Raw genomic sequence first — 14,771 nt, forward strand, 5'->3', positions numbered from 1 at the left:
ATGTTGAGTCAACCAACTTTGGCTAAGGCCTAACATAATTGGCATACCATTATTAAAGGCAAGGAACTTTCTTAGGACTATCCTACCCTGTCTTGGCAAGATAAGACAATCCTGTTTTATCCACTTAGGGATATTCTGTATCTTTGTCAGAAGTTGAGGTATGGGCTTTTCTTAACCCAAAGGCCAGTTCTGCCAAGAAGACAAGCTCCCAGTGGAGTGTCTTTGGTGCTCAACGTTCTCTCGGGAGTAGAGTGGTGTTGCCAGGAGTAATTGTGTCTCTTTGGCACAGAAATTTTAGGTTAGATTAAAGGCCATTTTTTACAGCTCTTTGAAGAGGCTGAAGATCATACTATCTATACTAAATATAATCTCTATGTAACTAAAAGACCTGATTAACTTAAAAATAAATATGACAAACATATAATTCTTAATACCTATCTAACTTTGAAGACTAAAAGAATAAACAACTGTGCAATATATGAAGACAATGATCTTCAACTGTAAACAATGTCATAGTATCAGAGGTAGAAATGTACAATGTAATATGGTAGATGTATCAATACAATATAGACAAAGTTATAAGCATACTCATACAAAAATAGAGGTAGGAACACTCACATTTAATATTTAACATATCAATATACAAGAAACAGTACCAGTACAATTTTCTATAAACAGTAATTCACAAATACCAATCATCCCAAAAGCGCCAAATGTGGTGGCGCAAATGAATGTAGACAGATTATATAGATATATACAGCTTTAATAAGAAAATAGACTTACAGGACCACAGGTTCCCGCGGAGTACTGGAAAAGCGGAGCAAAAGAAAAAAAAAGGGCTGCTGGGCTCACGCCCGGCAGATTTATCCGTAAACATTAGCCCGAGGCAAACACGCCCCCAATGGATGGGGCTATGTCCCTACAAGCACTGAAAACATTCTAAAAGTAAAATAATTCGGTCTCTATGGCCAATCCCTCTAAAATAGCTTTGTCATATTCCTGGGTAGTTGATAGGAGTTGTTCATTTGAAGCCTGGATATGTACTCTTTATATGTTTGTTTTTGCAATACTGGGAATTTAGTCCAGGGCCTTGCACATGCTAGACAAGCATCCTTTTATGAAGATTAACAGCTTTTTCCCTTTACTTTTAATTCAAGTCTTACCAAGTTGTTCAGGCAGGCTTTGAACATGTAATTCTTCTGCCTCAGATGCTCAAGTCACATGAATTCAAGATCTGCACAGCCAGGCTCGTCCTAATATATCATTTATGTTTGCTATTTTGCTGATGTTATACTCAAATCTTTGCGTTTCAGCCCTAGTAAGCACAAAAAGATGAATTGATCGCTTATTAATTGGTATTTTGCAAAGAACGCAAATAGTGACTTGCTTTAGAAAGTAGGATTAGTTCTCCCCTTACCAGTGTCTTACATTAGAACTATTTAAGAAGGGTAAGAGCTCTGTCAGAACTTAGGTATGTTTTATTTTAGTTTTCTTTCTTTGGTTCTTTCTTTCCTTTTTTGAGACAGGTGTTGACTGAGGTTTCTGTCCCACCTGGTCCCATAGCTGTTCAGTCCCAAAGAAGCACACAGAAGTCTACATTAATCATAAACTGGTTGGCCTATTAGCTCAGGCTTCTTATTGACTCTTACATCTTATATTAGCCTATTATTCTTGTCTGTGTTAGCTACATGGCTTGGTACCTTTCATCAGCAAGGCATTCTCATCTTGCTTCCTCTCTCTATCTGGGTGACTACAGGTTAAACCTTTCCTCTTCCCAGAATTCTCCTCATCACCCTACCTCTACTTCTTGCCTGGTCACCCTGCCTATACTTCCTGCCTGGCTACTGGCCAATCAGCGTTTTATTAAAATACAAGTGACAGGATACAGGCCATTGTCCCACAGAACTCCCCCCCCCCTTTTTCTTTCAAAACTAGAACTCTGAATTGAATCTCCTTTGTTTAGCTTTTCTCCTGACCATTATCCATAACTTGTAACCAACATTCTAAACAAAGGCAAACATCCATAGTCCATTTTTTTGGAATATGGGCAGTTTTCCAGGCTACTTCCTGCTGATTGAGGGTGCCGATAATCTTTTTTTCTTAAATATTTATTTATTTATTATGTATACAATATTCTGTGTGTATGCCTAAAGGCCAGAAGAGGGCACCGGACCTCAACACAGATGGTTGTGAGCCACCATGTGGTTGCTGGGAATTGAACTCAGGACCTTTGGAAGAGCAGGCAATGCTCTTAACCTCTGAGCCATCTCTCCAGCCCCCGGGTGCTGATAATCTTATAGGGACCTAAAGAAGATTTAGAATTATGATCAAGTCCTGACTGGAGTATTTTGTGAGGCTTGATCATCTCAGCTAGCAGTCTTGAAACTGTTCTGGATGCAGAACTCAGAGTAAACTCCAACAGAGATCCTCTGAAATGTTGGATCATCTGGGCTCTGCTCCTATTGGAGATTTCTCAGGTGGTCTTCCTTGATCAGACCTGATTTTTCTTAGCCCAGAATGTTTTGTTTCCTGTGGAAACAAAAGCAAAATCTCTTCTCCAAAGTAACTTACCTTTTGACTTAAATTTTGAAGTCAAGGCATTTTCAAAGTACATATGTTGGATTACTCCAGCAGCATTAATAATCAAATGTCTTTTAGCAGCTGTTGCTCCTTCCTTAGCAGTCATACAATTCAAAGACAACACAACAGTATCCAGATTCTCTGTGTATTTTTCTTCTTTATGTGACTTTATTTTAAACTCTATTTTATTTTTACTTTTCGGCTTTTTGAGACAGGGTTTCTCTGTGTATCTTTGACTGTCCTTGAACTCACTGAGATCTGCCTGCCTCCCAAGTGTTGGGATTAAAGGTGTGTGCCACCACACCCAACTACTCTCTTTCTTAAGGACTTTATTCTTTTTTTTTCTCTCCCAAGCCTACATATATTTTTTAACACACTCTAAACTGTTTAGAGTTTTTTTTTTTTTTGTCTGAATCTGTCTGTAATTACTGTATATCTCTCTTTTTCTGACCACATGAGTCTTTAATTTTCTAAGTGATAATGGCTAGGATTAAAGCCGTGGCTTTGAAGGCTGGATCCACCACACTCCTTACCTTTCTGAGAGTCTAGCCTCGTAGCAGAGGTACTGGTGGGAGCCATGTTTACTGCCACAACTCTATGGAGTTTCAAGGTCCCTGATATCACCAAGAAGCATGCTGTCAGCTATTCATAAACACCATTTAAGTGTTTGGTGGTGGGACCATTTAAAAGAGCTGCAAGGTTTTTGCAGCTAAAGCTGAGTCAGGAAGCCTCTTTTAAATGAGATGTGCTTGCCTCTAACAAACAGAGCCTACTTTTTTTTTTTTTTTTTTTTTTTGGTTTTTCGAGACAGGGTTTCTCTGTGGTTTTGGAGCCTGTCCTGGAGCTAGCTCTTGTAGACCAGGCTGGTCTCGAACTCACAGAGATCCGCCTGCCTCTGCCTCCCAAGTGCTGGGATTAAAGGCATGCGCCACCACCGCCAAGCAACTCTGTTCTTTTATGTGTAGAATTACTTCCCAAACTCTCTCAGGTTTTACATGGATATAGTTGTCCACGTTGGCACCATTCTGTTTACTGAGGTTTCTGTCCTGCCTGGTCCCATAGCCATTCAGTTTCAAAGAAACACACAGAGGTCTACATTAATCATAAACTTGTTGGCCTATTATCTCAGGCTTCTTAATTAATTCTTACATCTTATATTAGCTCATTATTCTTGTCTGTGTTAGCTTTATGGCTTGGTACCTTACATCAGTGAGGCATTCTCATCTTGCATCCTCTCTGGGTGACAACTGCAGACTGAACCTATCCTCTTCCCAGAATTCTTCTATTCTCGTTTCCCTGCCTATACTTTCTGCCTGGCTACTGGCCAATCAGTGTTTTATTAAAATACAAATGACAGGGTAAAGACCATTGTCCCACAGCAGACAGGGTCTCAAGTAACATAGGCCTTGAGCTCCTTGATCCTTTACCTCCACCTTACACGTACCAGGATACACCTAGCTGTTAATTTTCTTCGTTTGTAGCGCTGGGGATTGAACCTAGGGCCTTGTACATGTTAGCCATGTGGTGTACCCTTGAGCTCTATCCTTGGCCTCAGTCATTTGTCAGGAAGAGTATAAAAGACTAATGTAGGTATTTTGTTTTAACAAGGGTGCTGGAGCAGGAGGATCATGAACTGGAGGCCAGCCTGAGCTGCATAGTTAAATGCTGTTTATAAATAGGTAAAAACAAGGCATGGTGGCTCTCACCTGTAACCCCAGTAGAATCACAATTTAAGGTCAGTTGGCTACTGTGAGATCCTCTCTAGGAAGCAAAGAAAAAACAAGGAGAATGATCATGCTTTCATCTTAATGTTGTTTGCTGGTTTTATAGATCTTGGCTGTATGCCATGTGCCGAGGGATTGAACATGATCCAGTTAAACCCAGGCAGTTACCTAAAACTATTGGCTGTAGCAAGAACTTCCCAGGGAAAACAGCTTTGGCTACTCGGGAGCAGGTAAGCAAGCTTCTCAACAGAGTACTGCCTCTCTTTAAGGAGATAGTGGATCTTGGTAGCTGTGCAAAGTTACTGGGTTAGATGATTACCTTTATTATAAGATAAGAAAATTATTTTATAAATTTTGATGAAATTTATTTTACCAAATGGAATAGGAATTGCTTTTTTTTTTTTTAAGTTGAAATAACTAGTTTGTCATTTTTTTCCCCTCTTCAATCTAAAAAGGTATAAAATAAGCCGGGCGGTGGTGGCGCACGCCTTTAATCCCAGCACTTGGGAGGCAGAGGCAGGCGGATCTCTGTGAGTTCGAGACCACCCTGGTCTACAAGAGCTAGTTCCAGGACAGGAACCAAAAACCACAGAGAAACCCTGTCTTGAAAAACAAAAAACAAAACAAAACAAAACAAAACAAAAAAAAATGGTATAAAATAGGACTGGCTGAAATGGCCAGTGGAGGAGTTTCTTGTCTTTTTCTGTAGGTAGGAACTTCAAAAACCTAAAATATTATGCTTCACTCAGTTTGAGTTCTTCCTTGGAATTGGCCCACGGTAGAATTTATCCGACGGCACCAGCAGGAAAAGTGAGGTGAAAGACTTGGAGCTGAGCCTAGGAGGGCGCCTGTAATCCCGGCACACAGCAAGCTGAAGCAGTACACTAAGAGTTGGAGACCATTCTGGGTTGTAATAGCGACTAAACAAATTATGTGTTGCACATGTGTGTTGGTGTGTGTACCTTTACACGCATATGTAGATAGCAGAGGAAGCTCTCAGATGTCCTGCTCTATCACTCTGCCTTATTCTCTTGTTGAACCTGAAACTATGCTGGCAGCCAGCAAATCCCAGTGACACTGTTGTCTAGTTCTACTAGTCCTGGGTTAGAATAGGTCCGTATGTAGCTATGCCCAAATTGTGTTGTGGGTGCTGGGAATTCATATTCTTGTCTTCATTCTTGCACATTTTCCCTTTCCCCGTAATTTAAAACCATTCTCTTTTTTTGTTGTGGAGATAAGTTTTTGCTATATAACCCAGCCATGATCTCATGACCCTTCTGCCTCAACCTCTAGAGTCTGGACCTGACTGAAAATCTTCAGCTAGAGGATGACAGAGTGCTGAGGTCTTCCTGATCTAGTTATAGAGACAAATCCACTGTCTCATCTATATGTCTACTTAAATGAAAGATTAATTTTAGTTTGTTTGTTGTTTGTTTTTTAGGTACAGTGGTGGCTCTTGCAGTTAGCTTTGGAACTTGAGGAGAGACTAACCAAAGACCGAAATGATGTAAGATTTTCTTGTCTATTAGTCTTTGGGATTTAAATGCCACATGCTCCTTACCCTGTGGAGAAGGAACAAGAAAATAGCATCAGCCTAGGAAATTTTAAGAAAGTTTGTTTGGCCAACAAGGTAGTTGCACACCTTTAATCCCAGCACTAGGAAGGCAGAGGCAGGTGGATCTCTATGTTGGAGGCCAACCTGGTCTACAGAGAGAGTTCCAGGAATCCAAGGCTACACAGAGAGACCATTTCCAAAAAAAAAGTTTGTTAAAATAGTAGTCCAGGTAGGGAGGCAGAGGCGTGGATCTCTGAGTTTGAGGCTAGCCTGGTCTACAGAGTGAGTTTTCAGGACAGCCAGGACTACACAGAGAAACCCTGTCTTGAAAAACCAATATAAATATATTTTTATGGTAGTCCAGGCTTAGCCTTAAGCTGGCTAGTCCTCCTACCTTTAGGCTCTCAGTTTCTAGGATTATAGTCATGAGTTACCAAGCTTGGCTGAGAATTCTTTCTTTTAACACAGGCCCATAAAACGGAACATCCTGGGGCTGGATTGAGGGCACACCTTAGTTGGTAGAGTGTTTGCTTAGCATGCTTAAAGTTCTGAGTTTGACCCCTAGTACCCCAAAAATACCAGGGGTCATCCTGACAAAAAAGGCATTAGACCTCTGAGAGTTTCTCCTCTCTTTTTAAGGATCTGTGTTTTATTTTGAGATGGTTTCTCACTTGGCTGTTCTGGAACGCAGAGTGATCCACCTGCTTCTACCTCCCAAGTGCTAGGATGGGTATGGTCTACTCCCTGCCCCGATTATATATGCTTCATATACATAAAGTATATCCATCTAAGTGTACAATTCAATGGTTTTAGCACCTTCCAGAGTTGTATAACTCCAATCAGTTTTTTTTTGTTTGGTTTGGGTTTTTGGTTTTTTGGGATTTTTGTTGTTGTTGTTGTTTGTGGTGGTGGGTTGTTTTGTTTTGTTTTGCTTTTGAGACAGGCACTCCCTGTGTATACCTGGTTGGCCTGAATGTAACATTATATAGGCTAGGCTGTCTTTGAACTGACAGATCTGTCTTCCTGCCTCTGCTTCCTGAGTACTGGGACTACAGGTGCATGCCACCACACCCATATTTTTCAGTCAGCTTAGTATTTTTATTTACTCCCCAGAGAAATTCTGTACCCATTAGCAGACACTCCCCATTTCTTCCCTCATCTGAAGTCCCTGGCATCCATGTAGTATGATTTTTGTGCCCAGAACAGTGGTGCACACCTTTCATCCCATCCCTGTATGAGAGGCTGAAGTTGAACTTCTGTGACCATTCCTTCAAAAAGAAAGAAATAAGGAAGGAAGGAAAAAGTCCTGGACATTTCATATAACTGAAATCATGCAGCCCATGGCTGTTTCTACAGTCTTGAAGAGTCTTTCACTTAGTTGACCCATGTGATAGCGTGTGTCAGTGATTACTCTTTTTAGGACAGGGTAAGAGTTATCAGTAAATAGCTATTTGGGTTATTTCTACCTTAGGTCTTTATCAGTAATGCTGTTATGAACGTTGCACATTTTTATCCTAGGGACACAATTAATGGGTCACATGGTAATTATGTTTAACATTTTGAGAGATTTGGTGACTGCCTTCTGTAGTGGCTTATCATTTTACATTCCCGCTAGCAATGTAAAGAGGAGCGATAAACATGTTATGGGAGGCTGCTTGTTTGTTCCTGGCTGCTCAGCCTTGAAATAACCACACAGAAACTGTATTAATTAAATCATGCTTAGGGGCTGGAGAGATGGCTCAGCGGTTAAGAGCATTGCCTGCTCTTCCAAAGGTCCTGAGTTCAATTCCCAGCAACCATGAGATCTGGTGCCCTCTTCTGGCCTGCAGGCATGCATGCAGACAGAATATTGTATAATAAATAAATATTTTAAAAAATCATGCTTGGCCTATCAGCTCTAGTTTCTTAATGGCTAGCTCTTACATCTTAATTTAACCCATTTCTATTAATCTGTATATCACCATGTGGCTGTGACTTATGGGCAAAGTTCCAGCTGTTCCCACAGTGTCTCCTGACTCTACCTTGTTTCTTCCTCATTCAGTTTAGTTTTCCCCTCCTAGCTCTACTCTGCCCTATCACAGGCTCAAGATGGTTTCTTTATTAACCAATGGTATTCACAGCATACAGAGGGGAATCCCACATCACCTCCCCTTTTCTGTTTAAATAAAAAGGAAGGTTTTAACTTTAACATAATAAAGCAGGAATCAATTAAGAATTACAGTTACAAGCTGGACAGTGGTGGCGCATGCCTTTAATCCCAGCACTCAGGAGGCAGAGGCAGGCAGAGGCAGGCAGAGCCTATTGAGTTCGAGACCAGCCTAGTCTACAAACTAGTTCCAGAACAGGCTCCAAAACTACAAAGAAACCCTGTCTCAAAAAAAAAAAAAAAAGAATATTTATTTTTATCATAACTAAGGAAAACTATATCTATATTTTAACTCGATTAAAGACTCTGGAAGGATATACTATTACCTAAGTAAACAGAAAGTGTACTATAAGCAACTTTCGAAACTCTAGAATTGACAGAGCCATCTCACTGTCTGGACAGTCACCCAAAGTTTTTTGGTAACGTTGTAGGCACCCTTCTTCAACCTACAGGCCCATAGTATCCAGCAGACTTTTCCGTGAAGCAGGAAATTTTACAGTTTCACCTATATTGGCAGTTTGTCAGTCACTTTTTTCTGTATCCTGTAGAATGTCTGGCAGACGCTTTCATGAAGCAGGAACCCTGAAGGACCGTCTGACCTTAGACAAGTTCAGCAGTCATTTCTCTGTAGGTTCTGCACTTCCAGTTCATACAGCATAACATTAAGCAGTCCAGGCAAGAGCAGTTTCTTGCCCAATGGCTAGCAAACTCCATTAGGAGCCTCTTTGGTACCCGTCTTTCTCTTGAAGTTATTGGTGCTGCCAGGACAGATATGCCTCATTGTCATGAAAAATCTTAAGTTTTTAAAACATTTAAATGTCATATTTTGTTAGCTTTTGAAAGATTTGAAGAATCCCTATCTAACTGAAATATATCTCTATATCTAGAAAACCTGATTGTCTATTAACGTATTTTTTAATTATACATTATATTTTTAAATAAGCTATACAAACACAATACCTTAATCAAAAGCAGAAATGCACACATACACAATATAACAAAATTGACCTTAAATTTGTATCAATAAACCAAGATCCATACCAATGCAAAGTATCCATCTCTACAGCATAGTCCCCTTTAAATGGAAAGAAACATTTATAAACAATCATTTAGGGAATTCAGACGTGTACATACACGTGAGTGCAGGTGTGTGCAGAGGCCAGAAGACTTCGAACTCACAGAGATCCACTTGTCTGCTTCCCGAGTGCTGGGATTAAAGGCTTGTGCCCTCCTTGATTTATATTCATTCACTCTTAACCACTGAAGCATCTCTTGAGCTGACTCATTGTGATTTTTGTTTACTTTTTTCCTTTTTTAATGAAGCACAAATTTTCCCATATTCAAGGCTACGCTGATCTTCTCTGTATTGTTCCAGTTTTAGTTTGTATGGTGCTTAATCTGATGGCTAAACCTATTTTCATGTGGGTTTTTTGGTTGTTTGGTTTTGTTTCTGAGTCAGGGTTTCCTTGTGTAGTCCTGGCTGTCGTGGAACTCAGTCTGTAGACCAGGCTGACCTTGACTCACAGAGATCTGCCTGCCTCTGCCTCTGGAGTGCCAGGTTAAAGGTATCCATCACCACACCCAACTATTTTCATGTGGTGTATTGACCATTTATGCATCTTCCTTAGATGAATGTTAGGCTTTGCCCTAGTGCTGTGAGTGACAGGGACCAAAGGATCATGGAGGCTTGGAGGTTGACAGCCTAGAAAGGAAAAGGCAAGCTGCAGTTCAGTGAGAGACCCTGACATCGGGGAGTAACGCTGAGAGCACTGCAGGAAGACATGTCATGTCCTCCTCTGGCAGCCACATGAGTCCATGCATGGGCATATATATCCTACACAGCATGCACGCACGCACGCACACACACACACACACCTATAAAAGAAATAAGATCATGAGGGTCTAAGCTTTAGTTTTCTCTTGCATCTCTAGGCATACATTACATCCAGTTGTAATTACAGAACTCAAATTATCCTTTGTAATCTATTCTTTCAAGATGCAAACCTCTATAACTATATTTTATAAACCACCCCCAGGTTGTGCTCTTGACTCATGGAGTTTCTGGGTATTCTTGCTAGTCTGACTTTGAAGAGGAGCCTTACATAGACTTTTGACCTTACATACTCTACATATGATCTTATTTCTGTTTGCTGGGTATAGTATCCAGAAGCTCTCACTTGACTAAAGAGTCTGCTGTCTCTAGAGGTATTCTACGTTGTTTTCTTTTTTCCCTTTTTCTTGTTTTAGTGCTGAGGATCAAATCCAAGATCTCACGCATGCTTCTTTTTTATATAATTTATTTAATTTAACTTTTATGTACATTGGTGTGAGGGTTTCAGATCCCCCTGGAATTGGAGTTACAGCTGTGAGCTGCCATGTGGGTGCTGGGAACGCAACCCGGATCCTCTGAAAGAGCAGTCAGTGCTCTTAACCGCTGTGCCATCTCTCCAGCCTTCATATGTGCTTCTTATGTCTAGAAATAGCACAAACTCTTTTTTGTGAAATCCTGTAGTCAGATTTTTTTTTTTTGGTTTTTCGAGGCAGGGTTTCTCTGTGGTTTTGGAGCCTGTCCTGGAACTAGCTCTGTAGACCAGGCTGGTCTCGAACTCACAGAGATCCGCCTGCCTCTGCCTCCCAAGTGCTGGGATTAAAGGCGTGCGCCACCACCGCCCGGCCTGTAGTCAGATTTTTATTCAGAAATTTTACTATAGTCTATGTTCTGTATTTTTTGTATCCTTTATAGTACTGAAAATATATCCTTAGTAGGTGTTTAGAATACATTTGTATTTTATATAAATAGGTACTAGAATAGCCTCATTTTTTTTGTCTACTAAAAAAATTTTTTTTTAAAGGAAGGGTCTTACCTGGAACTTGCTATGTGGACCAGGATGACTTTGAACTCACAGAGATCCATCTACCTCTGCTTCCCAGTGCCGGAATTAAAGGAGTACACCATGCTCAGCCCTATTCTTGAATTTTAAATTGAATTTCCAAATTATTGTATTACCCTACAGATGGTGTTAGTAACGATTTCTGGTCTCAATCCTTTACTTTCCACAGAATGACAGGGTGGCCACTCAGTTGGCTGTCAGTATTCGTTTTCAAGGAGATAAACGTCTGAGCAGCCTGCGCCGTTGCTGTGCCCTCACTCGCTATGATGCTCATAAGATGAGCCAGGATGCATTTGCTGCCATCAGGAACTGTAATACTTCTGGAGTCCAAACTGAGTGGTGAGGCTCCTTTTTTTGTTTGGTTTGGTTTGGTTTGGTTTTTGTTTTTTTTAGTTTGTGTGTATGTGTTTTGTTTTTTAAGAAAAGGACCAGGAAGTGGTGGCGCACGCTTTTAATCCCAGCACTCAGAAGGCAGAGGCAGGTGGATCTCTGTGAGTTCGAGGCCAGCCTGGTCTACAAGAGCTAGTTCTTCCAGGGCAAGCTCCAAAACTACAGAGAAACCCTGTCTCGAAAAACCAAAAACCAAAACAAAAAAGGTATTGTGTGGCTTCAATCAGTGAGCCTCTGACCTTTCATCTGAAGTAGCTTGTGACTTGACTAGCCACACCTCATAGAGGGGGTAATCAAGGGCTAAGGAAGGTGAGAAGAAAGCAAGTTCACTCACAGGGTTTTTGTTTGTTTTTCCTACATTTGATACATTCTGGGACCCAAGGGTGTAGTAGTAGCTAGAAGACAACATGAACTAGTGCCAGCATGCTGCCTTCAGGGAAATGACTGCCTGTAACAGTATTAAGCTTTTTATGTCCTGAGATTATCAGGAATTTCTTTTAAGATAGGGACTCCTGTATTCCAGGCAAGTATGACTATGTACATCTTTTTGTTTGTTTGTTTGTTTGGGTTTTGGAGACAGGGTTTTGCTGTGCAGCCCTGACTTTCCTAGAACTCGCTTTATAGACCAGGATGGCCTCGAACTCCACCTGCCTCTGCCCCCTCCCCAAGTGTTGAGGTTAAAGGCATGTGCTAGCACACACTGGATTTTACACTTCTGATGCTCTTGCCGCCATCTCCCAAGTACTGAGATTACAGGCCAGGACTATCACATACCTGAAGTGCCGGGATTAAAAGCGTGGCCACCCCTGCCTGGCAATAATCTGGATCCTGAAGATTAAACCTAGGTCCTTGAACATGCGAAGCAAGTGTTCTACTACTAAGCTACACCTTCAGATTTTTCATAAGAACTTTAGGAAAGCATAATGAGTAAATAAATATGTAAAACATAATACAACAAATCGACAAATTTCTTGAAATGTTTCCCTTTGGTTGTATTTCTCGAGACAGAGTTCTCTGTGTAACCACTCTGGCTGTCCTGGAACTCACTGCAGACCAGACTGAGACTGGAAATCAAAAGCTTGATAGGGAATTTCATCTTGAAAAATTCTAGAGTTATGGATTAGGATAAGATTTTTTTTTCCCACTTATTTTGTGTGTATAGTGTCATAATTTGTGTACTACTTGCGAAATCTCTGAGTTGGTCCTACAGACAAAACTCAGGCCATCCAGTTTGGTGGCAAGTGCCACCCCCTGAGCTATGATTTGCTTATTTCTCCTGTTGTTGTCTTGAGTAAAATTTGTGTAGCCCCAAGCCAGGTGTGGTGGCACACACCTTTAATCTCAGCACTTAGGAGGCAAAGTCTGACTGATCTCTGAGTTCAGTGCCAGCCTGGTCTAAAGACTGAGTTCTAGGACAGCCAGCCAGAGCTACACAGAGAAACTCTGTCTCAAAAAAAAAAAAAAAAAGAGAGAGAGAGCGAGCAAGGTGGTAGTGCATGCCTTTAATCCCAGCACTCAGGAGGCAGAAGCAGGTGGATCTCTGTGAGTTTGAGGCCAGCCTCGTCTTAGCCTCATCTTCAGAGTAAGTTTCAGGACATGTTCCAAAGTTACAGAGAAACCTTGTCTTGAAAAGGGCGGGGGTGGGGGGGAGTAATAGAATTTCCTTTCATTTAGAACCAGAACTTGTCATTCATTAATAAAATCTAGGATCTTAAAACAGTGACTTGGTAATGTCCTTGTTCCATTACTTTGTACACAGGTCCCCTCCCCTCACGATGCTCTTCCTCTGTGCCACCAAGTTCTCTGCCTCTGCCCCTTCATCTCGCACAGATATCACCATCTTCTTGAGCAATGACTCAAGTTGTCAGTCAAAGGTGCCAACTGCCAGCTCTGAAACTAAGACCCAGGGAACTGGTGCAGCTTTGCCCACATCTAGAAAGCCAGCCACCTCTCTGGAGTCTTTTTTTCAAAAGGCTGCCAAAAAGCAGACAGTGAAAGAGACTTCCCTTGCTCCTCTCAACACGTCCACAGACAAGTCACCAGTCAAGCCCGCACTACCTTTCCAAAGCAGCCGGACTGCAGGAATCGAGCCCTTCTTCAAGCAGAAGAGGCTGTTAACACAGCAAACACAGCTTAATAGTCCTTCAGCTCCTCATTCTCCACAGAAGGACTCGGAAGCGATATCAAGCTATTTTCCCACAGAGTGTGCAGATGGCGGTCCTCTTTATGAAAGAGTGTTGAAGCCACTATCTTCTAAAGCAATTTCTACAGAAAAGGATGTGGCCTGTAACAGTCCAAACATGCTTAATTCTTCAGTTTACAACTCTGAGGAGGTGGCCCACAGTGCAGCTGAGGACCAAATGCTCTGTGAGAAGTGTGACCTGCTGGTCCCAGTGTGGGACATGCCAGAACACATAGACTACCATTTTGCATTGGAGTTGCAGAAGTCTTTTTTGCAGCCTTGTACTTCAAAACCTCACACTGTTCCTGCAATGTCTCCTCAGGGCAAAAGAAATCCCAAGAGTCCTTTGGCTTCCAGTAATAAACGGCTTAGGCCCCACGGCATGCAGACACTGGAATCTTTTTTTAAGCCCTTGACACATTAATGCTGCCTTCCGGCTTGTAGAACTTTACAATAGTTAGTTGTAACTGAGCGATGGGATCATATTGATTTCTCAAGGGAATCTATGAAATTGTTAATACAGTGGGATCCTGATCCTGTTTCTGATCAAAATGTTTTTAATGTCTTTAGGGAGACGGTTTGGTAAAAGGTGTAAGGAGCCTTGGCAGACTCCTTCAACATCGAGCTTTCTCACCTATCTATAAAACTAAAGACCATAAGTGATATATTTAGGGGTGTGACTCCTAATAACCCCCCATGCCAGGCGGTGATGGCGCACGCCTTTAATCCCAGCACTGAGGAGGCAGAGGCAGGCAAAACTCTGAGTTCAAGACTAGCCTGGTCTATAAGAGCAAATTCCAGGACAGCCAGGGCTATACAGAGAAACCCTGTCTCACAAAACCCAAAAGACCCCCTCCTCAAAAAAACAAACAAACCCCAAAAAAACAAAGTCCTAACTTGAAATTGGAACAGAATGGGGGAAAAATGGGATTGGGGATATAACTCAGTGGTGGAACACTGGCCTAGGGTGCAACACCCTGTCTGTGTTCAATTCCCAGTACTGGAGTGGGAATAAAAATAGTACATTAGCCAAAAGGCTAAAGTAATGGATTTAATAAATAATCTTTTTTTTTTTTTTTTTTTTTTTTTTTTTTTTTTGGTTTTTCGAGACAGGGTTTCTCTGTGGTTTTGGAGCCTGTCCTGGAATTAGCTCTGTAGACGAAGCTGGTCTCGAACTCACAGAGATCCGCCTGCCTCTGCCTCCCGAGTGCTGGGATTAAAGCATGCGCCACCATCGCCCGGCAATAAATAATCTTTTTAATGAGACATGTAGTCTTTCTTAGCCACCCAGGTGTTAGGCTTT

General features: G+C 41.5%; 1 protein-coding gene across 2 annotated transcripts in view; it reads left to right on the forward strand.

The window, feature by feature from the left end:
* Positions 1 to 14,542, forward strand: part of Polh (DNA polymerase eta) — a 40,951-nt gene extending 26,409 nt beyond the window's left edge. For both annotated transcript variants that reach the window (XM_057752013.1, XM_057752014.1), the window contains 4 exons: positions 4,411 to 4,534; positions 5,746 to 5,811; positions 11,066 to 11,235; positions 13,046 to 14,542. In XM_057752013.1, the coding sequence (XP_057607996.1) occupies positions 4,411 to 4,534; positions 5,746 to 5,811; positions 11,066 to 11,235; positions 13,046 to 13,892 (1,207 nt within the window). In that variant the 3' untranslated portion in view covers positions 13,893 to 14,542. The remainder of the gene's footprint in view (positions 1 to 4,410; positions 4,535 to 5,745; positions 5,812 to 11,065; positions 11,236 to 13,045) is intronic.
* Positions 14,543 to 14,771: the final 229 nt, after the last annotated feature.

The sequence above is a fragment of the Chionomys nivalis genome, chromosome 19 (genome assembly GCF_950005125.1).
Source record: "Chionomys nivalis chromosome 19, mChiNiv1.1, whole genome shotgun sequence".
NCBI classification, from domain to species: Eukaryota; Metazoa; Chordata; class Mammalia; order Rodentia; family Cricetidae; genus Chionomys; species Chionomys nivalis.